The 19,030-nt window shown below is 44.3% G+C and overlaps 1 protein-coding gene across 5 annotated transcripts in view; it reads right to left on the reverse strand.

Moving 5' to 3' along the window:
* Positions 1-4,662: 4,662 nt before the first annotated feature.
* The window catches only part of pde4ba (phosphodiesterase 4B, cAMP-specific a), a 204,700-nt gene continuing 190,332 nt past the window's right edge, over positions 4,663-19,030 (reverse strand). For 4 of the 5 annotated variants that reach the window (XM_026146428.1, XM_026146431.1, XM_026146430.1 and 1 more), the window contains 8 exons: positions 10,728-10,821; positions 7,606-7,889; positions 7,358-7,522; positions 6,559-6,658; positions 6,307-6,461; positions 6,073-6,195; positions 5,763-5,945; positions 4,663-5,672 (listed from right to left, as the gene is read on the reverse strand). In XM_026146428.1, the coding sequence (XP_026002213.1) occupies positions 5,220-5,672; positions 5,763-5,945; positions 6,073-6,195; positions 6,307-6,461; positions 6,559-6,658; positions 7,358-7,522; positions 7,606-7,889; positions 10,728-10,821 (1,557 nt within the window). In that variant the 3' untranslated portion in view covers positions 4,663-5,219. Of the gene's footprint in view, positions 5,673-5,762; positions 5,946-6,072; positions 6,196-6,306; positions 6,462-6,558; positions 6,659-7,357; positions 7,523-7,605; positions 7,890-10,727; positions 10,822-11,623; positions 12,210-19,030 lie in introns of those variants that run through there. The other variant, XM_026146433.1, reaches the window with a different exon arrangement.

Here is a 19,030-nt window from a genome sequence, read left to right on the forward strand (position 1 = left end):
ACCTGCTGCTCAACACTCACAGCTTGGCCCAGAGAGATGGCTAAATAAAGATAACGAGTCGAGACTTTCTAGTTTTGAAATACTTTGCATTTATTTTGCATAGCAATGCAGGTCAATGCAGCTACCTTTAAAATCATTTATTGCAATAAAAACTGCATCGAGACCAGAACACTTCAGTCTTTTGCAGTCAGCTGAAACTTTGCAATACTGCAGCTGTTATTTGACATCTAAAATAAAACTTCAGCTTCTGCAGAAATTGATTCTGTTTGACATTTGTACCATCTGTTTTTAATAATCACTTCACATCTCTCCCGTGTGTGTTGGAAAGCACCCTTGCGCACGTCTGAAAGGTGTTCGTTTGTGTGTAACATTTTAACTGGGGCACAAAACGGGCAGCGTATTTACGTGTGCGTTTCTGTTCATATGCGAAGGCCTTATGTCGCATGAGGACAGCCCTGTCAGATTGCGTGTAGGCTGCGGCGCTGAGTCTGTGTCACACTGTGTCCCATCTCAGCACATTAGAGCCAAACCTTTGTGATGATGCAGCGTACACGGGGACATCAAAGAGAATGAGGAGGAACATAGTACAGATACGAGGACCAATTTTAATTCCACGTCACTTTCCTGACCTGAGAATTATTTCTATATTTAATGGTTTATTTCTGTCTGGACGGGCCAGAGTCCCAGATTATTTATTTATTTAGGCACTCGGTTGTGGTCAACTAATTAAGGAAAATTACATGTCTGGATTTTTTTAAATTTCTTGATAGGTTTCCATATTTTTATTGCATATTAGAAGGCTTTAAGAGAAACATTTATGTAGTAGTGCTGAGTGTTACAATACTCTGCTCTTATTCTCTGGTTTCATGTTGTAAATTGAGTTTTGAGTCTGCTGGACTAAATAAGGAAATGTCCTCTCTGGCTCTATTTTTTGTTTCTCTTGTGTGACTTCAAGTCAAAGGTCAAAATTGATTATGGCAACATCCCTTAACCTGCCTCTGACCCCACATCGGCCTCTAACTCTAGGCAGCAAGAATTTGAAGGTGCGTAAATCCACAGCAAGCAGCTGCATCTCATTCCATTTAATGAAGCGCTGATGACATCACGTGACACAAACATGTGACAAACTGCTGAAATGAATTAACTTTGGAAGTTCAGCAGTGTCGCCACTCCACACTTGGCAATCAGAAAAAGGGAACACGGAAAAGAATCATGCCAACATCATGTGTTTGAAATATAGAGTTACAACCAAGTGTTGAAGTCTGTTAATTGGGGGCAGACACCAGTACACAGGAGCACTCTTTTAATTCACCCCTTTGTCTTTATGTCTCTTGTTGGACTTGAATAGCTGCCCAGGCTCATCAAACATAAGTTAGCCTCACACGAGCTGTTGGACTCAATGCAGAGTCACTGACGTCACACCAACTGACGATTATATCATATCCTAGATAGATTCAGATTTTGGATGTTAACAGAGTTACGCACATTCACTGGAAACAGTCTCATTGGCAGCAGTAGTTGTTTTTTTAACCATCTGCTGTCTGATTATCATAAAATTTTTGTAGGAAATCTTCACAGTTGTGTTCCAGTTAGAATGATTGTTTCTTTGCTCCTTGATTGCCAAGACTTCCAGATCACCTATTCTGACTACCTGGCATCAGAAAGTTGTCACTGATGTTGACTTTGATTTTTTTTTTTTTAGGCAAGTGAGACATTGAGAACAGGACACTATTGTGTAAATTCATACCTTGTTAGTCAGCTTGAATGTCAGGAGCAGCGCAGGCCTCCAGGTGCCACTAGCAGGGATTTTAGGCCATTCTTAGTACACTTTCATACACAGGCTATTTTTACAGAACAGGACCCAGGTGCTCTGTAAATACAGTCTTCTATTGTGAGGCAGACTAATGAAACATGACAAACGCGTGAAAACCCACCAGGAGCATGACTGTGACCCAATTTGTTGCTCACACCCATGGTGAAAATAACAAGGCCACAAAGGGAGAAGAACAGCAGACACAGTAGGAATATATTCATGCTTTGCTTTTAATCACTTCATAGAAAAAGTATTTCAGATTTATTTTTGAACACAATATACAATATAATACCATACATTGTGTGAAACATTTAATAACCCACCTGCAACAACTGGCAGACTTGAACATATTATTGACAATAAAAGAAACAAACCCATCTCTCATGCAGATAGTGCTAAATCTGGCTAACCATTTGGACACAACTAGGACCAAAAAAAGAAGAAGCTTGAACATAGTTAATGTTGATACTGACAATTTGAATTTCAAAACTGCTAACAAGTTTGGTCAGAAACACTTTAGCACAATCAGTTACATAAGATCATTTTTGTTGGTAATCCAGAATGTTTCATGTTAGTGCGGGGCGTGTTGTAGCATGCTAACAATACCGTCCCCATGAGATCTACTTTTACATGAAGTGCATTAAGTGTAAAAGGAGACAATCGCTTTGTGTTTGTCAGTCGAACCTGTATCTGGCCTCGTATATCAGCAATCTTCATTCAAACGCCAGATGGAGAAGCTTAGGTTGTAACGAGCCACTGAGGGGAGCTAAGCTAATATGCTAAGCTATTAGCATACTTTAAAACCGAGCACCGACTAAGCTAAGATGTTCCTAACTCCTACATCCAAGCCTACGCAGTTTAACGTGTCCTCTATGTTGCCTCTGGGTTACCAAATTGCTGATGTCAGATGAAAACCTTGTAGTGAAATGCGGTTGGTCAAAAATGTGTTTAATGTGTTGTATTTTCTTGGATTCAGACTATTTCAGCAGAACTCTGATATTTGGAAAACAGATTTAGATGAAATTCAAGACAGAAAAACAAAGTGACAACATTTTTGGTTTAATATTCATGCATAATATTAATAATTTCCATGTTCTTGTCTGTGACATGATATTTAAATGTATCTAAACTTGTATGTGAAAATTAAAAAAAGAAGCTGTTTCATAGATACAAGGTTTCCATCTAACAACAACAATATGTCTCTTTAGCTGCTGCTCTGTTGGGCACTCAAAACATTGTGCGAATATATACTTAGATATATTTATATATATTTATATATATAAAAACAATATATGATACATATATAAAAAGGCTCTAATTAAGAGTCTTCTACACATTAGACACCACCACTTCCAGGTAATGCAAGTGCATATAAATTAAAATAGATTTTACACTGAACCAGTATTTCTTATTTACAGGCTTAAAGTATAGAATAAATACACTGTTATAAACAGCAAAAGGACCAACTTGAGCTTCTAGCGACAAACAGTAGAGACAAAGGTTTGGAGTGATGGGGGTAAGGCCTTATGAGGCTAAGACCTCATCCAGACACATACATACATCAACGCTTGTGCATACATATGAAACTTACTCACATACTCCATACACAAAACTAAGCATGCTTATGTGAAATCAGCTGAAGTACCTTTGAGTATCAGTAAACTAATTAAAAAAAAGAGAAAAAGACGTGATTACAGAAGCCACGAGAGCCAAAGTCTAATGGCCTGCAAACCATTTCAAACCATCAGACATTTTTGGGGGTTGTTTTAAACTAGAGCGCCTAATTATTCCTATTATTATTTTTTTTTAATTTCTTTTTTCTGTGGAAACAGGCATAGCCTTACATGCTGAATCCAGCAGTTCCAGCTGTGCCAAATCCTCATAACCTGACTGTCCTGGAAACCTGATACAGCAGAGAGGGAGGGACAATATTCAACTGACGTCAATGAGCAGGAGCAGAACATCAGGGATTTTTTAGCGTGAGGAAGAAATAGCTGGCCTGATTGTTTTGAGGTCGTGTCCGCGGAGCCTAGAGGGGTTTGTAAACCATGTGAATACTGACGCTGATGAGGGTCGAAGAGTGCCTTTCAGACAGGCAGCTGCAAGAGCGCCTTTAATCATCTGGTCTGGGCCTGATTGCAAAGAGGCCGGGGTAGGGGGGTGTTACATCAGACGGGTCTGTGGTCAGAACCCATTTCAACTAACAGGATTATTACCACTGTAGCATACCTGTGGGCTAAAAATAGACTCATCGCTGTTGCGCATTTTATCCTGAGCAGATTTCTTTTCATCGCAGATCTTAGCAGCTTGACGTAAGGGCCTGTTTGCTCGGGTTTCTGCGCATTTTATCTGGCAATGAGGGCTTGAACGTGGGTAACGCCTGTTTCACAGCAACATAACTGCAAAAATGAACAGACAAAAGTGTCTAGCTCAAACAGTTTACACTGAAAGATCAGCAGGAATCATGTAGGAATTTAGCATTTTGCATGAAAAGTCGAGTGTTGGTTTGAAACAGCAGGAAGTGCAATGGTCTGCAGGCCATTAAAAACTAAAAGAAAAGCTGTTTAACAAGAATGAGAGGTGTTGTATTTGTGTGCAACTGTGACATTCATTGACTGACATGTGATACAGAAAGCAAGAAGCTAAACGTGCGGCGTGAACCATGGATTTGAATTCCACGTGTAAAGAAGGAACTTGTGCTGAAATGTTTTCTCGTTTAGATGAATTTGTCCAAAAGTTGTTTGTCGACATTTGTTTGGATATCTCTATTGCCCAATACATGGAAGACTTTTTTCAATATACAAAAAAAAATTTGCTCTATTCAGTTAAGAAAAACAAAACAAACAAACAAAAAAACATTTCACAGACATACTAGAGTGTTCAATAAATAAAAAACTATTATAAAGACAATAGTAAAAAAGGCACACAAGTCCTTTGACAAATGGTACAGGAAAAAAGTAAACACTTCCTCTTGCTATACAAATGTGTCTCCATCAGTAGATCTCACTCTATGCTACTTCTAGATCATATCGTGTATCGGTAAAAAAGTCTCAAGGTACAAAACTTCTCTCAGTAGTGTCAATGTCCATTTAATGCCAGTCCAGAAAAGAAAAGTAACCATTTTCCAAACTGGCTGAAATCCTTCAAGTTCCACCATCAGTCTTGCTTTCCCATCAAGACTCAATTGTTCGCGTGAATTATTTCCTGAGAACTCTGAAGCCGCTTCGCTGAAACCGTCCGTCCGTGCCTGGCTTCAAACACCCAAGTGCAACATGCCACTGCGCGGGGCAAAACTAAGCCCTTGCCTCTGTGGGCTTTTTAAAAAGGACAGCAAGAGGATTTCCCCTCTTTTTCCAAAAAAAACACCCGCCTTTCAAATCACCGAGTGAACCTGATGCTGGAAGCCCTATGTGTCTGTGGGCGAAGCCTCGTGCGTCACGATCTCTATAGCTGTCGTGGGCTCGATCATGCCTTCCTCGTCATTCTCCTGACCGTCCAAATAGTCCAGCGGAGGAGAACGCGAATCTCCTAGACTGTCCTCCTCCTCCTCCTCCTCCTCATCCAGCTCTTCCTCCTCTTCGTCTTCCTCCGCGTCGCCGTCTTTTTCCATTCCGTCCAAGTCCTCCTCCTCTAAGGTCAGCTCAAATTGAAATTTCTCCCCGCCCCCCGGCCCTCCGGTGCCTCCGCTGTGTCCGTGTGTGCTCTGGTCGTAGAAGGGCGGAGAGGGACTTTGGGGAATCATGCTCTGGTACCAGTTCCTGTTGTCCTCCAGCGTGTCCAGAATGTCCTGAGCATCGGGGTGGACCAGGTCGGCCCAGGTCTCCCACAGAGGGTGTACGATGTAGTCTATGAAGCCCACCTGAAAGAAACAAACGAGTGTTAGGAGTCAGTGTCTTTTAAAGCTTTCCTGGGAATTCTCTCCATCATAGCTAATACAGTTTCTGCATACCTGGCTCTTTTCCACTGAGGCTGTGTGTTTATCGCACATCGGACTGATCTCCATGCCCCGCTCCCTCTCTCTGTCTCCTTGGTGAAAGAACTCCTCCATTATCCGATCAGTCCACTGACGATACAACTCCAGGGACTTAGTGGGGTTACTCAAGTCGGCACAGTGCACCATGTTACGCAGCACCTGGAAGTCATACAGAGTTGAAGACTGTGTCACTACACAGACTACAAAAAAGAGATGGATGACGTGACTGAGCCCCTCGTGCACAAACTTGTGCCATTATTACTGCTCAGGCAGACGTCACACATACCTGTATCCTGTCGGTGTAATTGTCTAGCAGCAGCACTCCGGAGCTCGTCACCTTTTTCGTTTCTACCATAGTCTTCAGATCGGCCAGCAGACTCATGTGTTTGGACATGTCAGTGGCCAAAACCTGAACAAAAGAAGAAAAAACACTTGATCAGCATCTGGCTTTGGAAAGTTTCTGTTTTTTTTAGTTTTACTATGAAATAATTGTAAAGAAACAAGAATCTGGAATTCCTACCATGTCGATAACCATCTTGCGCAGGGACTGACGCTGCTTCTTTGTGAGGTTCTGGAAGATATCACAGTTGTCTTCCTGTAGCAGCTTGAATCCCACAGCCAGATGATGGTTCTCCAGCACAGACTCGTCGTTGTACATTAGAGCCAGCTCAGAGTCTGCGTAGTGGTTAAAAACCGATGGTTAAACATGCTCCGATGGCTTTGTTTCGTCTCATATGAGTGGACACTTTTTGTTTAAGCGTTTCAGACTTACTGGTATTGATTAAAAACTGGTTGGATACTCCGGGATGATCAACGTCATGGATAGCCGCAGCAAAGATGGCTGCCAGGATCTCGAGATCTGTGAAGACCGCCTGTAAAAGTAATCAGAAAGGAACAGTGTTAAACAATGTCCTGAGATTGAAGCTGAAAGCAAAGAGCAGATAATCTTTGACACTGACAGCTGAGTGGCAATGTGGGAGAAATCCAGTTGTTTCTGTCACACTCTGCCTTCAAAGAAAAACGGCACACTGCCAAGGTCACACGAGGACGGAGAATTAGTATTTCCTCAACAAGCTAGCTAATAGGCTGTCTGCCTTTTCTGTGAAGATACATTGTGACAGTATAATACGCCGCCAGCTGGCTGCTATGACGACAGATGGGGAGAGCCTAGAAGTGTAAATCAGGATCTTCAGATTGGGTCATGTTGACATGGCTGCATCTCACCAGCTACTCGAGCTTGAATAGAGCTTTTAGAAAGTGTTCACCGGAAAATCTGAACAAATAAGGCGTGTGAGAGGGGGGATTCTCTCAGAAGAGGAGAAGGGAAAATATAGATGATTCATCGGAAGGACGTGGAGCTCTTTAGCCATCCAGGAAAGTGACACACGAGGTGATGTAAGAGCTCACCCTCCTAATTTAGTTTTCCCTTATTTCAGCAGATTCTGGCTCCTGATTCAAAAACGGACGAACTCAACCAAAGTGGAGAGCTACTGTAAGGCCAGCTAATGATTGGCATTACCAAACCTCGAGTTCAAGTCGGACTTTAAGACATCGCTTTCAGAAAGACTTACATCCAGGGCTGGAGTTGAGAGGAGGATGTGTGTGGACTGTGCTACGTCAGCAGCGTGCAGGCTGTTGTGGTAGGCCACATCTGAATGGTAGTGATCTTCTAATGTCATCATGTAGGCCACAAATGTATCTGCCGGGATCTTAAATGTCTTTAGAAGGTCTCGCTCCTAGGAGAAGGATACAGGGATAAACATGAGGAAGGAAACCCAGGTAACGTTTAAGTAGTAGGAAGTAGTAGAGGAGTCCTTACCTGGAAGATGGCGTACATGATGCAGGTGAGAGGTCGGTTGTTGGAGAACTCTGAAACCGAGAAGATGTTCAGGCCCCATTTGTTGAGGTCCTCCAGCTCCTTGGACAGCAGCTCCTCCTTATCAGTCTTGACCCCGAAGCGTGCGATGCTGCTGCTCGAGAGCGAGGGCCCGTGGGAGACCTTCTTGACCCCGCTAATCTGTGTCATCAGCTGCTGCTTCTGCTGCTTCTTCTTCTCCCGTGTCTTGGATGTTGGCGATGGGATCTCCACCTCATTTTGTTTGTCTACGTGAGTGGGGATTAAAAAAAAAGATGGATTTTGGTCAAGTAGAAGGTAAGAGGCTTATTCAGCAGTTCAGTGAAGATGTCTTGTATGATGGTTGGGATGTGAGAACCCAGGTGTGCTATATAGACGCACCTGTGGCAGGTTAATTCCTCGGGGGGTTTATTGATTCGCTCACTCATTCATTTATCTGTCCCTCCAGTCGTTTGCTTATTTATGCTCGCTGTCATCCATGTCTGTCTCTCAGAGCTCCCACTGCTCATTCATCCACATCCCTCAACCCCCCTTGCAGCGCCTCCGCCCCCCCATCCCAGCCTCACAGCAGGTGGCTCACATCTCATCTCCCGCTCTGTGACTCTCGGAGGTCAGCCCGTTGACACACTCAAAGCTGAGGCTTCGCCACGGGCAAAACTGTTGGAGTTTTTTTGCAGCTCTATCAGATTCAATAGTTGATGACATCAGCGAGCCTGTGCGGCTAAATAAAACGAATCGGAAGGCAAAAAAATTAAAATAAACACTGACATCACGCCAGTCTCTGTGCTAAAAATAAACATGATAGAAGTGATTTTTTCCTGTAATGAGCTTACACCGCCGTGTTTACTGCAGTCGCAGAGGAACCGAATAAGACCCTGCAGGGACCGGCTATTCTGCACGCGTGCGCGCCGCGCGCTCGTCTATCAAGCCTCGACTCGGCTCATTGCTGGCCTATCAGCCTTCCCCTGCGGAGGGTTATTCAATTACCAGGCGTAATTCAAATAATCACTTTCACTCTCATGCTCTCCCTCACATTTCTCTGCCTTCTTCTCCCCGCGCCTCGATCGCTCTTCAGTTCTCGCCTGGTAATTGAGAACGGGCAATTAAGCACACTCAGACATGTGCTGCGTGGAAACAAAAGGAGGAGCAATGTATTGCTCTCTAATTTATTACAAGTCATTGTCACCACTGCTGTGCAGTGTTTGCGTGTTGCCTGTATATAACATATATGTGTGTCTGTTAGCTGAAATATGGATAAACTGAGCTCACTCTTTTCTCTCAACTTAGCTGGTACGAAACATGCAAACAAATCAGCAGATGAAATAAATATCCCAATCGGCTATTTTGTCTCTTGTTTTTCTTCCGCTCTCACTTTCCAATCCTCTGTCACCTCCCACGTTCACTTAGATTTCAGCCAAACTCGTTTCACCCTCCTCCACAAGCTCTTCCCTGAGAGATTCGGTGGGGAAGATGGAAGAGGAGCCTGGGAGACGACTATTTTCCCAAAGTTGGGTGTGCTGGCTGATCCAAAGGGAGTTATGACAGATTTATGATGCAAGGACAGCTGGGAAAAGGTCCCAAAAAATAAATTAAAGGCACACGTGAGCTGCTGTGTCGAAAGCAATCGTAATTGGAAATCCTTGATTAAAATAGTCCCCGCTAAAAGTCTGAGATGTTTATTTATCTGGGGGATGAATCGTGCTCCACGAGCACCGTTTTACCAAGCATGAGGTCGTCTGTCACAAAACGATGGGACTTGTGATGGATCTACCAGGCCTATGGCATCAAAATTTAATTTCCCTGAGACTGAATGATGCTCTTTTTTTTTAGTAACAAAAATAGGATAATGCAGAAATAAGTGCATTACTGATGCGATGTTAATCTTAGTGGATGGAAGGATTAAAACAGTCCTTTTGGTGAGCTATGGACCGTGCCAGGTCTGCTGTGCTGACTCCTTTTCTTCTGATTAATATTTTCTCTTTCCTCCTTTGCTTCTTCAGCCCCCTTCAGCAGGGTAATCCTCATTTCCTTATCGAAGTCGTTGGTGAGTGGATTCTCGGATCGGCAGAGAGAGAGAGGGACAACAAGGTGTCCCTGCTGACAAAGATGCATTAAGATGGGGATGAGTCACCCAATCTGCCGAGCTCATCTCCCTGCCAGCAAAGGGGGTTCCTCTATACCTCCATTTTTTTCCCTTCAGTGCAGTGAGGTCTCTCCCTCCCTCGCTCGTTTGCTTCTTCTCAAAGCCCGTCTCGCTCTAAACGGGGGCGAGGGATCCACTGACAGCGCTATACCAGCGGGGGACGGCAAACGATCGGAAACAGAGTGTCTGAATAATCTCGGCTACCTTTATGAGCATTATCTCTGAAATATATCAGCCTTTTTCTTTCTCCCTCTGTATATCTGGGATGAGATCATTTACTTCTACTTTATTTCTCTGGCTTTGTGCATCCTGCATCGAGCACTCTTCCGTAGACTTATCAGGTTTCCTGAAAATCAACTTTGAATCTGTTTTGTTTCATTGGTTGTTGATTGATGTTTCTAGAGCCGTTTGTTGCATTACGGTTTCTTTTTGTGCTTTGGTGCCAAGAACAAAACCAGAAAGGTTTTAAAGCTGAATATTCATAATTAGATGTCCGCATCTATTCTCAGACGTGCAGCCCACGCCGACAGCATCCAGTTCCAGTTCAGACTCCGAAGCCTTCTTTACAGTCGATACCCTTTTTTATTCTCGTAATATTTTGAGAAATTAAATATTAATACTTTTTTCAGTTCTGTTTCAACGGTCAGATGTCATAAACGTCGACACAAAGCTTAATGGCGCAGTTTTTTTATGGTACGCCCCCACAGGAAACCAGCCAGAGCAACTTGCACAGCTCGACATCATGCAAAAGACCGAACCTCCACAAAGAAAGAAAAGAAATTGAGCTCTGTGAGCTGTAATGTTGCATATCTGACCAAACACACAAGTCATAAACGTGATTTGTGGAGGCTTCAGATGGATCATAAACATCCAGTAGCTGTTTTTGTTTAACTTATGAACATGGTCGTGATTTTGAGTTTGTGTACACAAGACTTCCATTTACCTAGGAAGGTGTTGGAGATGAATTCGGAAACCTGGTTCCCAGACCGACTCATCTCGGATAGGTGCGTCAACTCCCGATTCAACATTCTCTTGAACTGCAAGAGAGAAAGAGGAGGAGGAGGGGGAAGAGAGAGAGAGAGAGAAATGTCGTCAGTTTCCACTGGAGAGGAAATCTGGGAAACATTAGGATATATACGGTTACATGGAAAATTTACAAGTGCCCAGTTTTATTCTGCCAGGTCAAGAATGTCACTTGATATTTGTGCTTTTCCACAGTTTTCCCTGAAATGAATTAAGATGCAGATAATTATTAGCGTTAACAGTGAGTAGGCTGCCACTTTTTAATAAGCCTCAAATTACCCGCAGCAAACACTTCACAGTTTTATTACGCTGGGTCGCATATTTGGGGCATTTAGCCATTTTCCCTGCATCAGTGTGCAAAAATTTCAATGATGCAAGAGGAAAATCTGCACGCAGCTCGAGACGTTCCTCTTGTTGCCAACATTTCACGTAATTTCATGCAATTTGCACATTGCGAACAGTTCTACGGTGGTTCAAACATTTAAAAAAACACTTGTGATAAACAGGCACAGAGTACACAGAGACCCAGACACTGCAGCAGCAGCTGTTTATGACAGGCTGTTGCATGCGCGTGCACACACAGACACACAGCTCTGCAGAGGGCTCAAGATGGAGCCCGAGCCGTCGGATCCCCCACCACCATCGACAACAACCCTCTAATAATGATGGAAATATCTTTGGGTGCACGCGTCGTGCCCACAAAAGCAGCCGATCGGTTCCAAACCGATCTTTAGCTTCTAATGACAGAACAGCACAGAGAGCTATAATGAGGCCAACGCGGTATCCCCACAAGCTACGTAGATAAGCGCCACACACCTTAATGTAACCCCAAGACACCGACAGCAGGTAATTGGCTTCAGGCATTTTGGACCCCGTTTTCTCGTTCCTACACAAAGCCAGAACTGTAATCCAAAAAGGGAGGATGGGGGCAAATTAGAGGCAGATGATCAGGATTCCTCCAGCACCCAAAAACAGGGGGGAAAAAAAAATCCTCTCTTCTCTCCTCTCGGGTTTCTCTTCTTCTCAGCAGCTAAGAGAGCAGCTCGATGGTGGCTCACTCTCTCTCTCAGCAGCAGAAAAGGGCCAGCTCTGAGTTTCCATGCTTGGGAATGGAAATCTGGGAGGATGGACGGATGTGCGTGAAAGAAGGAGCTGTAAGCGAGGAGACCCAGCGGGCTCGATGGATCGGCTGGAGCAGCAGCTGGAGCCGTGAGCTGGGGACTGTCTGCGCACTGATGAATAATGGAGAAGAAGCGAGGAAGGGAGGAGGGGAAAAACGGCGATGGAGAGGGGAGGAGGAGGAGGCGGGAGTGAGGCAGTGATGTTCATCTGACTAGAGGGGGGGTTCCTCTACTGGATTTGTCTCGCTTTGCTGCTCTCGCTGCTGTAGCACTCCCTCCCTCCCTCCCTCCTCTCGCCCTCGCTGTAGTCTGCCAGCCCCAGCAACACACTCCAGTCAGAACACATGATTTGACAGAAAGTGGGGGGGGAAAGGGGGGAGCCCAAACTACAGCTTGGCATTGGTGTATATGTAAAGTTATAAAGGGGTGTGTGAGTGATTGATATTTAATATCCATTTAATATGAACTCTTTCGCTCTCTTTTTTCTCTCAACTACAAAACCACTGCAAGTAATGTCCATCCTCCTTCATTCCCAGGCCCTGTAATGTCATGAAGCTGTGAAACTGCGCCTCCCATCTACGAGTGAAACAATGGGAAGAGCGAGAGGGATGCTGCAGCACGTTTTGAAGAATATGAACGTACAGCGATGTTATTTCTAATCGCCATTATCTCTATTATCCCCTCCCGCCCCCTCTTTTGTGTCTTCTGTTGTCTCCTGACGTGCAGCCACGGCAGCCATTGTGGAGAACTCATAAGCCTGTTCATTATCCGCACCCCATAATAATATTAGATGCTGACAGGGTGTTTGTGGACGGCTATTTTTAACAGCCAAGACACAGGAGGCGAGACGGTTAGAGAAGAAGGAAGATAATTGTGTCCTTCCTTCCCCAAGTTAGGTGACACGAAGCCCACGGTTTCTCTCGCTGCCTGTAACTGCGTGTGCGCCAATTACCAGAACACCCCAACGCCATGGCAACAGCACTAGGTAGCCAGTGTCAGGCTGTTTTTTTTTTCTAAATGAGGAGAGGGGAGGCGAAGGAGAGAGGCTTCCCCTATTGCTTCCCAGGCAGACATGTGCAGTAGCTGCTGAGCTGTCACGAGGACTCACCACACACATCGCCCCTGCTCGCATCCACTGATGCACAGGCTGAAAATCGCCTCCTCCTCCTCGCCTCCACCACCATTCCCTCGCTCTGCTTCATCTATCCCTCACTCTCCACCGCTTACATGTCAATTTCTCTCTCGGCTTCCACTAGCCAACACAGTCATCAATCTCTGTCTGTCTGCTTCGCTGGCAGAATCGATGGGCTGTCCTCAGAGCAGGTGTTGATACTGGCTGCGGTGTACAAGGCCAGGCCCACCTGACCGGAGCGTAACACCAGCAGCACCAGACGTGTCAATCACGACTGGGCTCTTATGTGTGAAAACCTTGAGGACAGCTGCGACGCCTCCCTCACGCTTCAGAACACATCCACAGGAAACTGTAAACAGAGGTTCCCAGAGAATCTCTCGGCCCTAATGTGTGTGTGCGGGAAGATGAGGGGGAGATGAAAGCTTTCCCGAGAGAATTCCTTCCGGATTATCCTGCCAATGAGGGAAAGAACCAGAAGCGAGGAGGTGGGATGCAAGGAGAAGAAAAAACACAGAAAAGGAGGAGGCAGCTCTTTATATAATAGCTCACTGCATAATATATAAAGAAACCAGAAATAACAGGATGCAGTGTCGAAGTGCCGTGCTTCCCCCAGAAGCTGCGAGAAAAGTGCGCACACGCTCCGCAGCAGCCTGCGAGCGCCGTCACCTGCATTTAAACCCAGTCAGTGCTGACATGTTTTATAAGTGTGTGTGTTTCAATGTGTCGCTGCCAGTGTGTGTTTGGAGTTGGCTCTTTCATGAGGGAAGCCTCCTTATCTCCCACTGACATCATGACACTGGAGGGAGATTAACCCATCCAAAGATGTGTGGATACATCTCTCCGTCACTGGAATCTTTATTATATTTGTTTCACCAGTTAGCTCCTTTCATTTATTATAATCTAAATCAGTTTTTTCAACAAATTTTCCATTATTTTTGCTTTTATCTCGTCTTCCTCTCGCTTTAAGCTCCATATCTCTGTCTTCTAACCTCTTACTCCTCCCCTTCTCTCCCTGCTTTCGGTGGGTGGGTTGATTCAGCAGAGAGGTGCTCTGACAGAGGGAAGGAAGGTGAATGGAGCCCGTGGTACATCAATGAGAGGTGGAGGGAGGGGCATTCGTGCAGAGCCCCCTCCGTTCAGACGTGATCCCATCGGACAGCTCGCCGTGCAGGGCGGCGAGGCGGACAGGTGGACCGGAAGGCAGACACGGAGTCTCCCTCTGACACGAGACTGATCTTACGCAACATCAGCGTGCTTCCATTATCTGAGCTGGCGCTGCAGCCTCAGGGTATCGTGTCTGTTACTCTCTGACTGTTTCTCCTCATCGTTCTGATCTTTTTGCACCACAGCTTAGAGGATGACTGAACTGGAACTCTCTGGTGTTGCTGAAATCAGCTGAAATTTTCCAGTTTGTCTCGTTACCCATTTGCGCCTGAAGTGGTTCAGACTGAAGTTGTGTCTCTGAGCCACTAGTGGGTGCACTACACCCATTCTGGTCAGTCTTGACTTAGTACTGGGCTCCCAGTCTGTACTGGTATTTACAACTTATGGCTAAATCTGTAAATATCTTTGCACCTCTGTGAAGGTGCGAAACACACTTTAAAAGTAATCAATTTCTTGATTTAAGTCACTCAGGATTTGCAAGGAGCTGCAAGTTTTATTTATTATCGTGATTTTTATGCTTCTCAACAGTCTCATATTCACAGCATGCATGCAGCGTTGCTGATTATAACTCGTGCAACCATCTCCTTTACCAGCAAACGTGCAGCGTTTGCGGTTAATCACCTCCTCAGTTTAGCAAACGTGTGACGCCAGATTGTAAAATCGGCACAGCGGCGCGGAGGGGTAGTGACATAACTCGGAGAAGATCAGGAAACTTACCTACGTATGAACTGTGCGTATGTTGGTTAGAGATACAGACAATTCTGAGAGACGGCCTGACTACCTCTCACTTCCTCTGACTCACTCGCTTATGCTTGTGTGTGCGTGTGTGTGTGTGAGAGATGGAGTGTATTCATGCATCTGTGGTCCCGTACAGTAAAATATAGAGGGGGGAAAAAATGAAGGTTTCGAGAGCAAAAAAGGATGGGAAGGAGAATCGCTTTTAAGCCGACTGATTGATTCTAATCGCTCCTGGTGATCACAGCCTCAGATGTAGTTTGCTTCACTATTTTTAGGCTCGAGGCTGCAATGCTCAGCTCGAGTCGGGGCTGCTTCGAAAGCAGAAAGCAACCCTCTGTTAAAGACCACGCTGCAAAAAAAACCAGGAAATGCTCAAATCGTCTGTTCTAAATTCTCCTCCTAACTTCTGGCAAAATAAAGAATTGCAGAAATGTGTTCTCGACACTGTGCACCCAAGCTACGAGCACTTCACCACTACTTCTCTCGTCAGACAACCTGAGTGTTTTGGCCTATGTCAAAAAAAGTCTTTGGTACCCAGCTAAGATACACTCCTTTCCATCCGCTGGACCTCCTGTGATTTAAATCTGTGGCTCCTTCCCTCATTTTAGGCAGTTGGAGACATTAAAAGCAGACAAAGCTGAACTTTTTATAAGCAGTAACTATGCAGTTACAGTGAATACTGGTTATTGTCACTTATAGGTCACTTACAAACTAAAGAAATCGCTTTGGCATTTGGCCAGGAAGAACAAAACGACATCTGCGCTTAATTATCTGGAAGCACCATAAATCTCTCATGAGTTTGATTCTCTGGGAGTAAAGGTTATCTAGTTCCACAGACAGAAACAATTTGGGAATACGCAGCAAAGGAAGCATAAAAGACCCCCGAGGCAAATGCAGAAGGCAGGTTTGACCACCATGAGTTGAAAATTAATATTCAAAGGACAAACTTTTCAGTAAATTGAAGCGGCAATAAATACTCCCAACATGCTTCCAAAGTGAAATCATGTGCAGACTTGAAATAAAATGCTGCTAAAATTCGCTCCAAACTCCACCAGGATCAAAGGGCATATAAGTACACAATGTGTATGAAAAAGCAATGTGTATGTAATATATTAAAATATATATATATATCCAATAGCATTCAGTGCAAGAAAAAGCTTGAGCAAGCCACAAAACATCTGTTCTTTTAAGTCCAAGCAAGGCAGGAAATCTCACCGAATGGCGAATGATTACAAACTGTGTCTACCAGCATAAAATTATAAAAATAACAAAACTCACCTTCCTCCAACCGTTCAGCTTCCCTAATTTCCTCTCTTTCTTGTCAAAGCAACAGGCGCCCATGTTGCTGTGTGTAAAGTGCAGGGTAGAGTGGGGCTGCCGTCCGTTAAAGTGTCTCAGTCTCAGTCTGACTACAGCATGAGTAAAAGGACCAAGCCTCTGCTCTCTGACGCTGGGAAACGCCACAGCTCTAGTGACTCACTCGGGACTGCGAGGTCTGATCAGGCTCTACCTCACACCCTGTGTCTGTGGAGCAATGACTGTGTTAGACCTCTGCTACATACACACTCCCTCTTGGGGTAGTCCCGCCTCTAGCCTTTTCCCCCCCCTGCTCCTCTTGCTTGCTGCTCAGCGCTCTTGCAGCTGGCAGTCACATCTCCGAAGCTTTGCTGTCACTGTTAAATCTACTCGGGTGACCGGCTCTTTAAAAAGCCCTTTACACGTGCTCGTCTCCATCAGATTTCTTCATGGTTTCATTATTCATTCTAAGACGCAGTAATTTGCTGCTTGGTGTTTGTGGATTTTGTATTGGGGGGATGATGATGTCATCATCTCAGGCTCAGGGATAGGGATTCATTTTTCCTTGAGCTTTCTTTGATAACCAAGAAAACACTTAATGAATTAATGCACATACCGTATTTTTCAGACCATAAGGCGCATTAAGTGAAACAAAACAGTCAGATAAGTCAAACTTTACTCAGCTCATTCTTCTTGCTTCCTCCTCTTCCGTAGCATTGATTCATTGATGCTGAATTCTCTGCAGCTGCTCTATTCCCATGTTGTTGCAGTATATGAATGACTAACCTCGTATTGTGGATGGATTATCTCAGTTGTTCTCCTGACTGAAGTTTGGTCCGTTTACAGCATCCTGCCATGCGATTGCATTTGTCCCTAACCATCAGGAACCCTCATGTTAACTTTTATCAAGTGGAAAAAAGTTAGCGTTCATCCTCCAGCTTCACTGTGTTTATGCTATGCTAACATAGCTGTGTCACTAGCGATCACGTAGCACATCATTATATACCAGCTAGTCCAGCTTCAGTAACCCTACAAACGCCACTGCTGTTTAGTTTTCTGTCTTCATTTATGTTGGAAGTGATAGCAGAGCTGTACGTTTGATTTTTTCAGAAATCTCTCAGTCAGAACATGCTATATCATGTTTAGGTGGAAGCTAGCGAGCTAACTTCCTGCTAACTTCTAACTCCGTTGAATGTAATAAATTCTGTTTTCATGGATGCCTGGATGTTAAACTTAATTGTTACACCTGGTAAAACAGCAACGCTGATCATTTTATTAAAGATGAAAGAATTTAGACAGTTTTAACTCTCAGTGATGCTGCAGTGTTCGATTGACTTTGGGACCTGAACGGATGGAGTTTAGGACCCAGATTCCTCCGCGAGGCTCCTGACTATGGTAGCCGTAATGCACCGACAATCTGGTGCAGCTTCGTAGCTACCAAAGTTGTAGTAAAACATGTTTTGACAGATTTCTGTGCACCGTGTAGCACATAAAATCAGTTCGAGGTCAGTAAGCACAACCAGAATTCATACATAAGGCGCACTGTTGATTTTTGTGAAAATTAAAGGATTGTAAGTGCGCCTTATAGTGCGGAAAATACGGTATATGAACTAGACAAAAGCAGCAGCTTTTCACCTTTTCAAAGCAGGAACCAGTTGTTTCTTTTTTGGTAGCAAATTCATCACGTTTCGCAAATGAGTGCAGTCAATTATAAACTTCCATTTCAATTATAATTTTGGCTCATGCAGAATTGGGATAAAATCTTTATCTTCTCTTCACTTCCCAAAGTTCAGTGAAATCCGCATGATTAAAAAAAACAGTTGTTTCATCTTTTTTCAAGTTTACTAAATCTGATTTTCTTTTTAAGTTTTCTTTTAAATCTGTGAGTAACTCTGTTAAATGATCTTGAGCCCCATATTGACAAAAAGAACTGATTATAATCAAGCAGACATTAGATGCTTAAGCTGTATTTTCACACAACAGAGAGTCTGCAGTGCTGGAAGGAGCATATTCCAACTCACAACAGACTTTGACCCGTCTATGTCAACCATACATAACAGAGGGGACAGTCACGTACTGTAAGTGCTCAGCATCAGCCCCTGCCTGCACTTCACCTTGGAGGTACGATCGCATCTTCTTGCGTTTCACCTCCCCTGTGCTCATGTTTCATACTCTGCCACAGCTTGGATAACAGTTTTTCCACCATCCTAAATACAATAGGAAGTTGCGGGGGTCATATGAGCCGATCGGTATGTTCTTGCTAACAAAGCCGCGTTGGGTGTAACGGCCAAGTTGACAAAGGGTCTGCAGTTGTGCAATGTTTTAGTTTACTGTAAAAACAAGACTGCCGAGATATGAGGGGATTAGCCTACTGTGGGTACGGACACCCAGCTGCACGCACACTCACGTAGACACAGGCATGTATACATGCGGCACATGTTCGATGGGCGACTCCTTATCAGCATCTTGTGCACATACGGTTACGTGTCGGGGCACATTCACCCACTTGCCAAAGTCACATCTGTGAGAGAGGGTCATAATGCATAATAAGCACATTGTGCCACTTGATACGCTGCGCTGTGGACCGCAGCGGAGACTCCACATTTAAAGAAGAAATACAGTTCAGTATGAACTGATTAAAAATAAGAAAGTACAATTTAGAGAGCTACTTTTCTTTCGTTTGACCAACGATAAATGGCCACACCTGTCAGTTTACATCCATCTGCTCAAGTGGAAGTGCTGTCAGCTTTCCATTGTGTTACAGTCTGATGA

This window comes from Astatotilapia calliptera, chromosome 17 (genome assembly GCF_900246225.1).
Source record: "Astatotilapia calliptera chromosome 17, fAstCal1.2, whole genome shotgun sequence".
Classification (NCBI taxonomy): Eukaryota; Metazoa; Chordata; class Actinopteri; order Cichliformes; family Cichlidae; genus Astatotilapia; species Astatotilapia calliptera.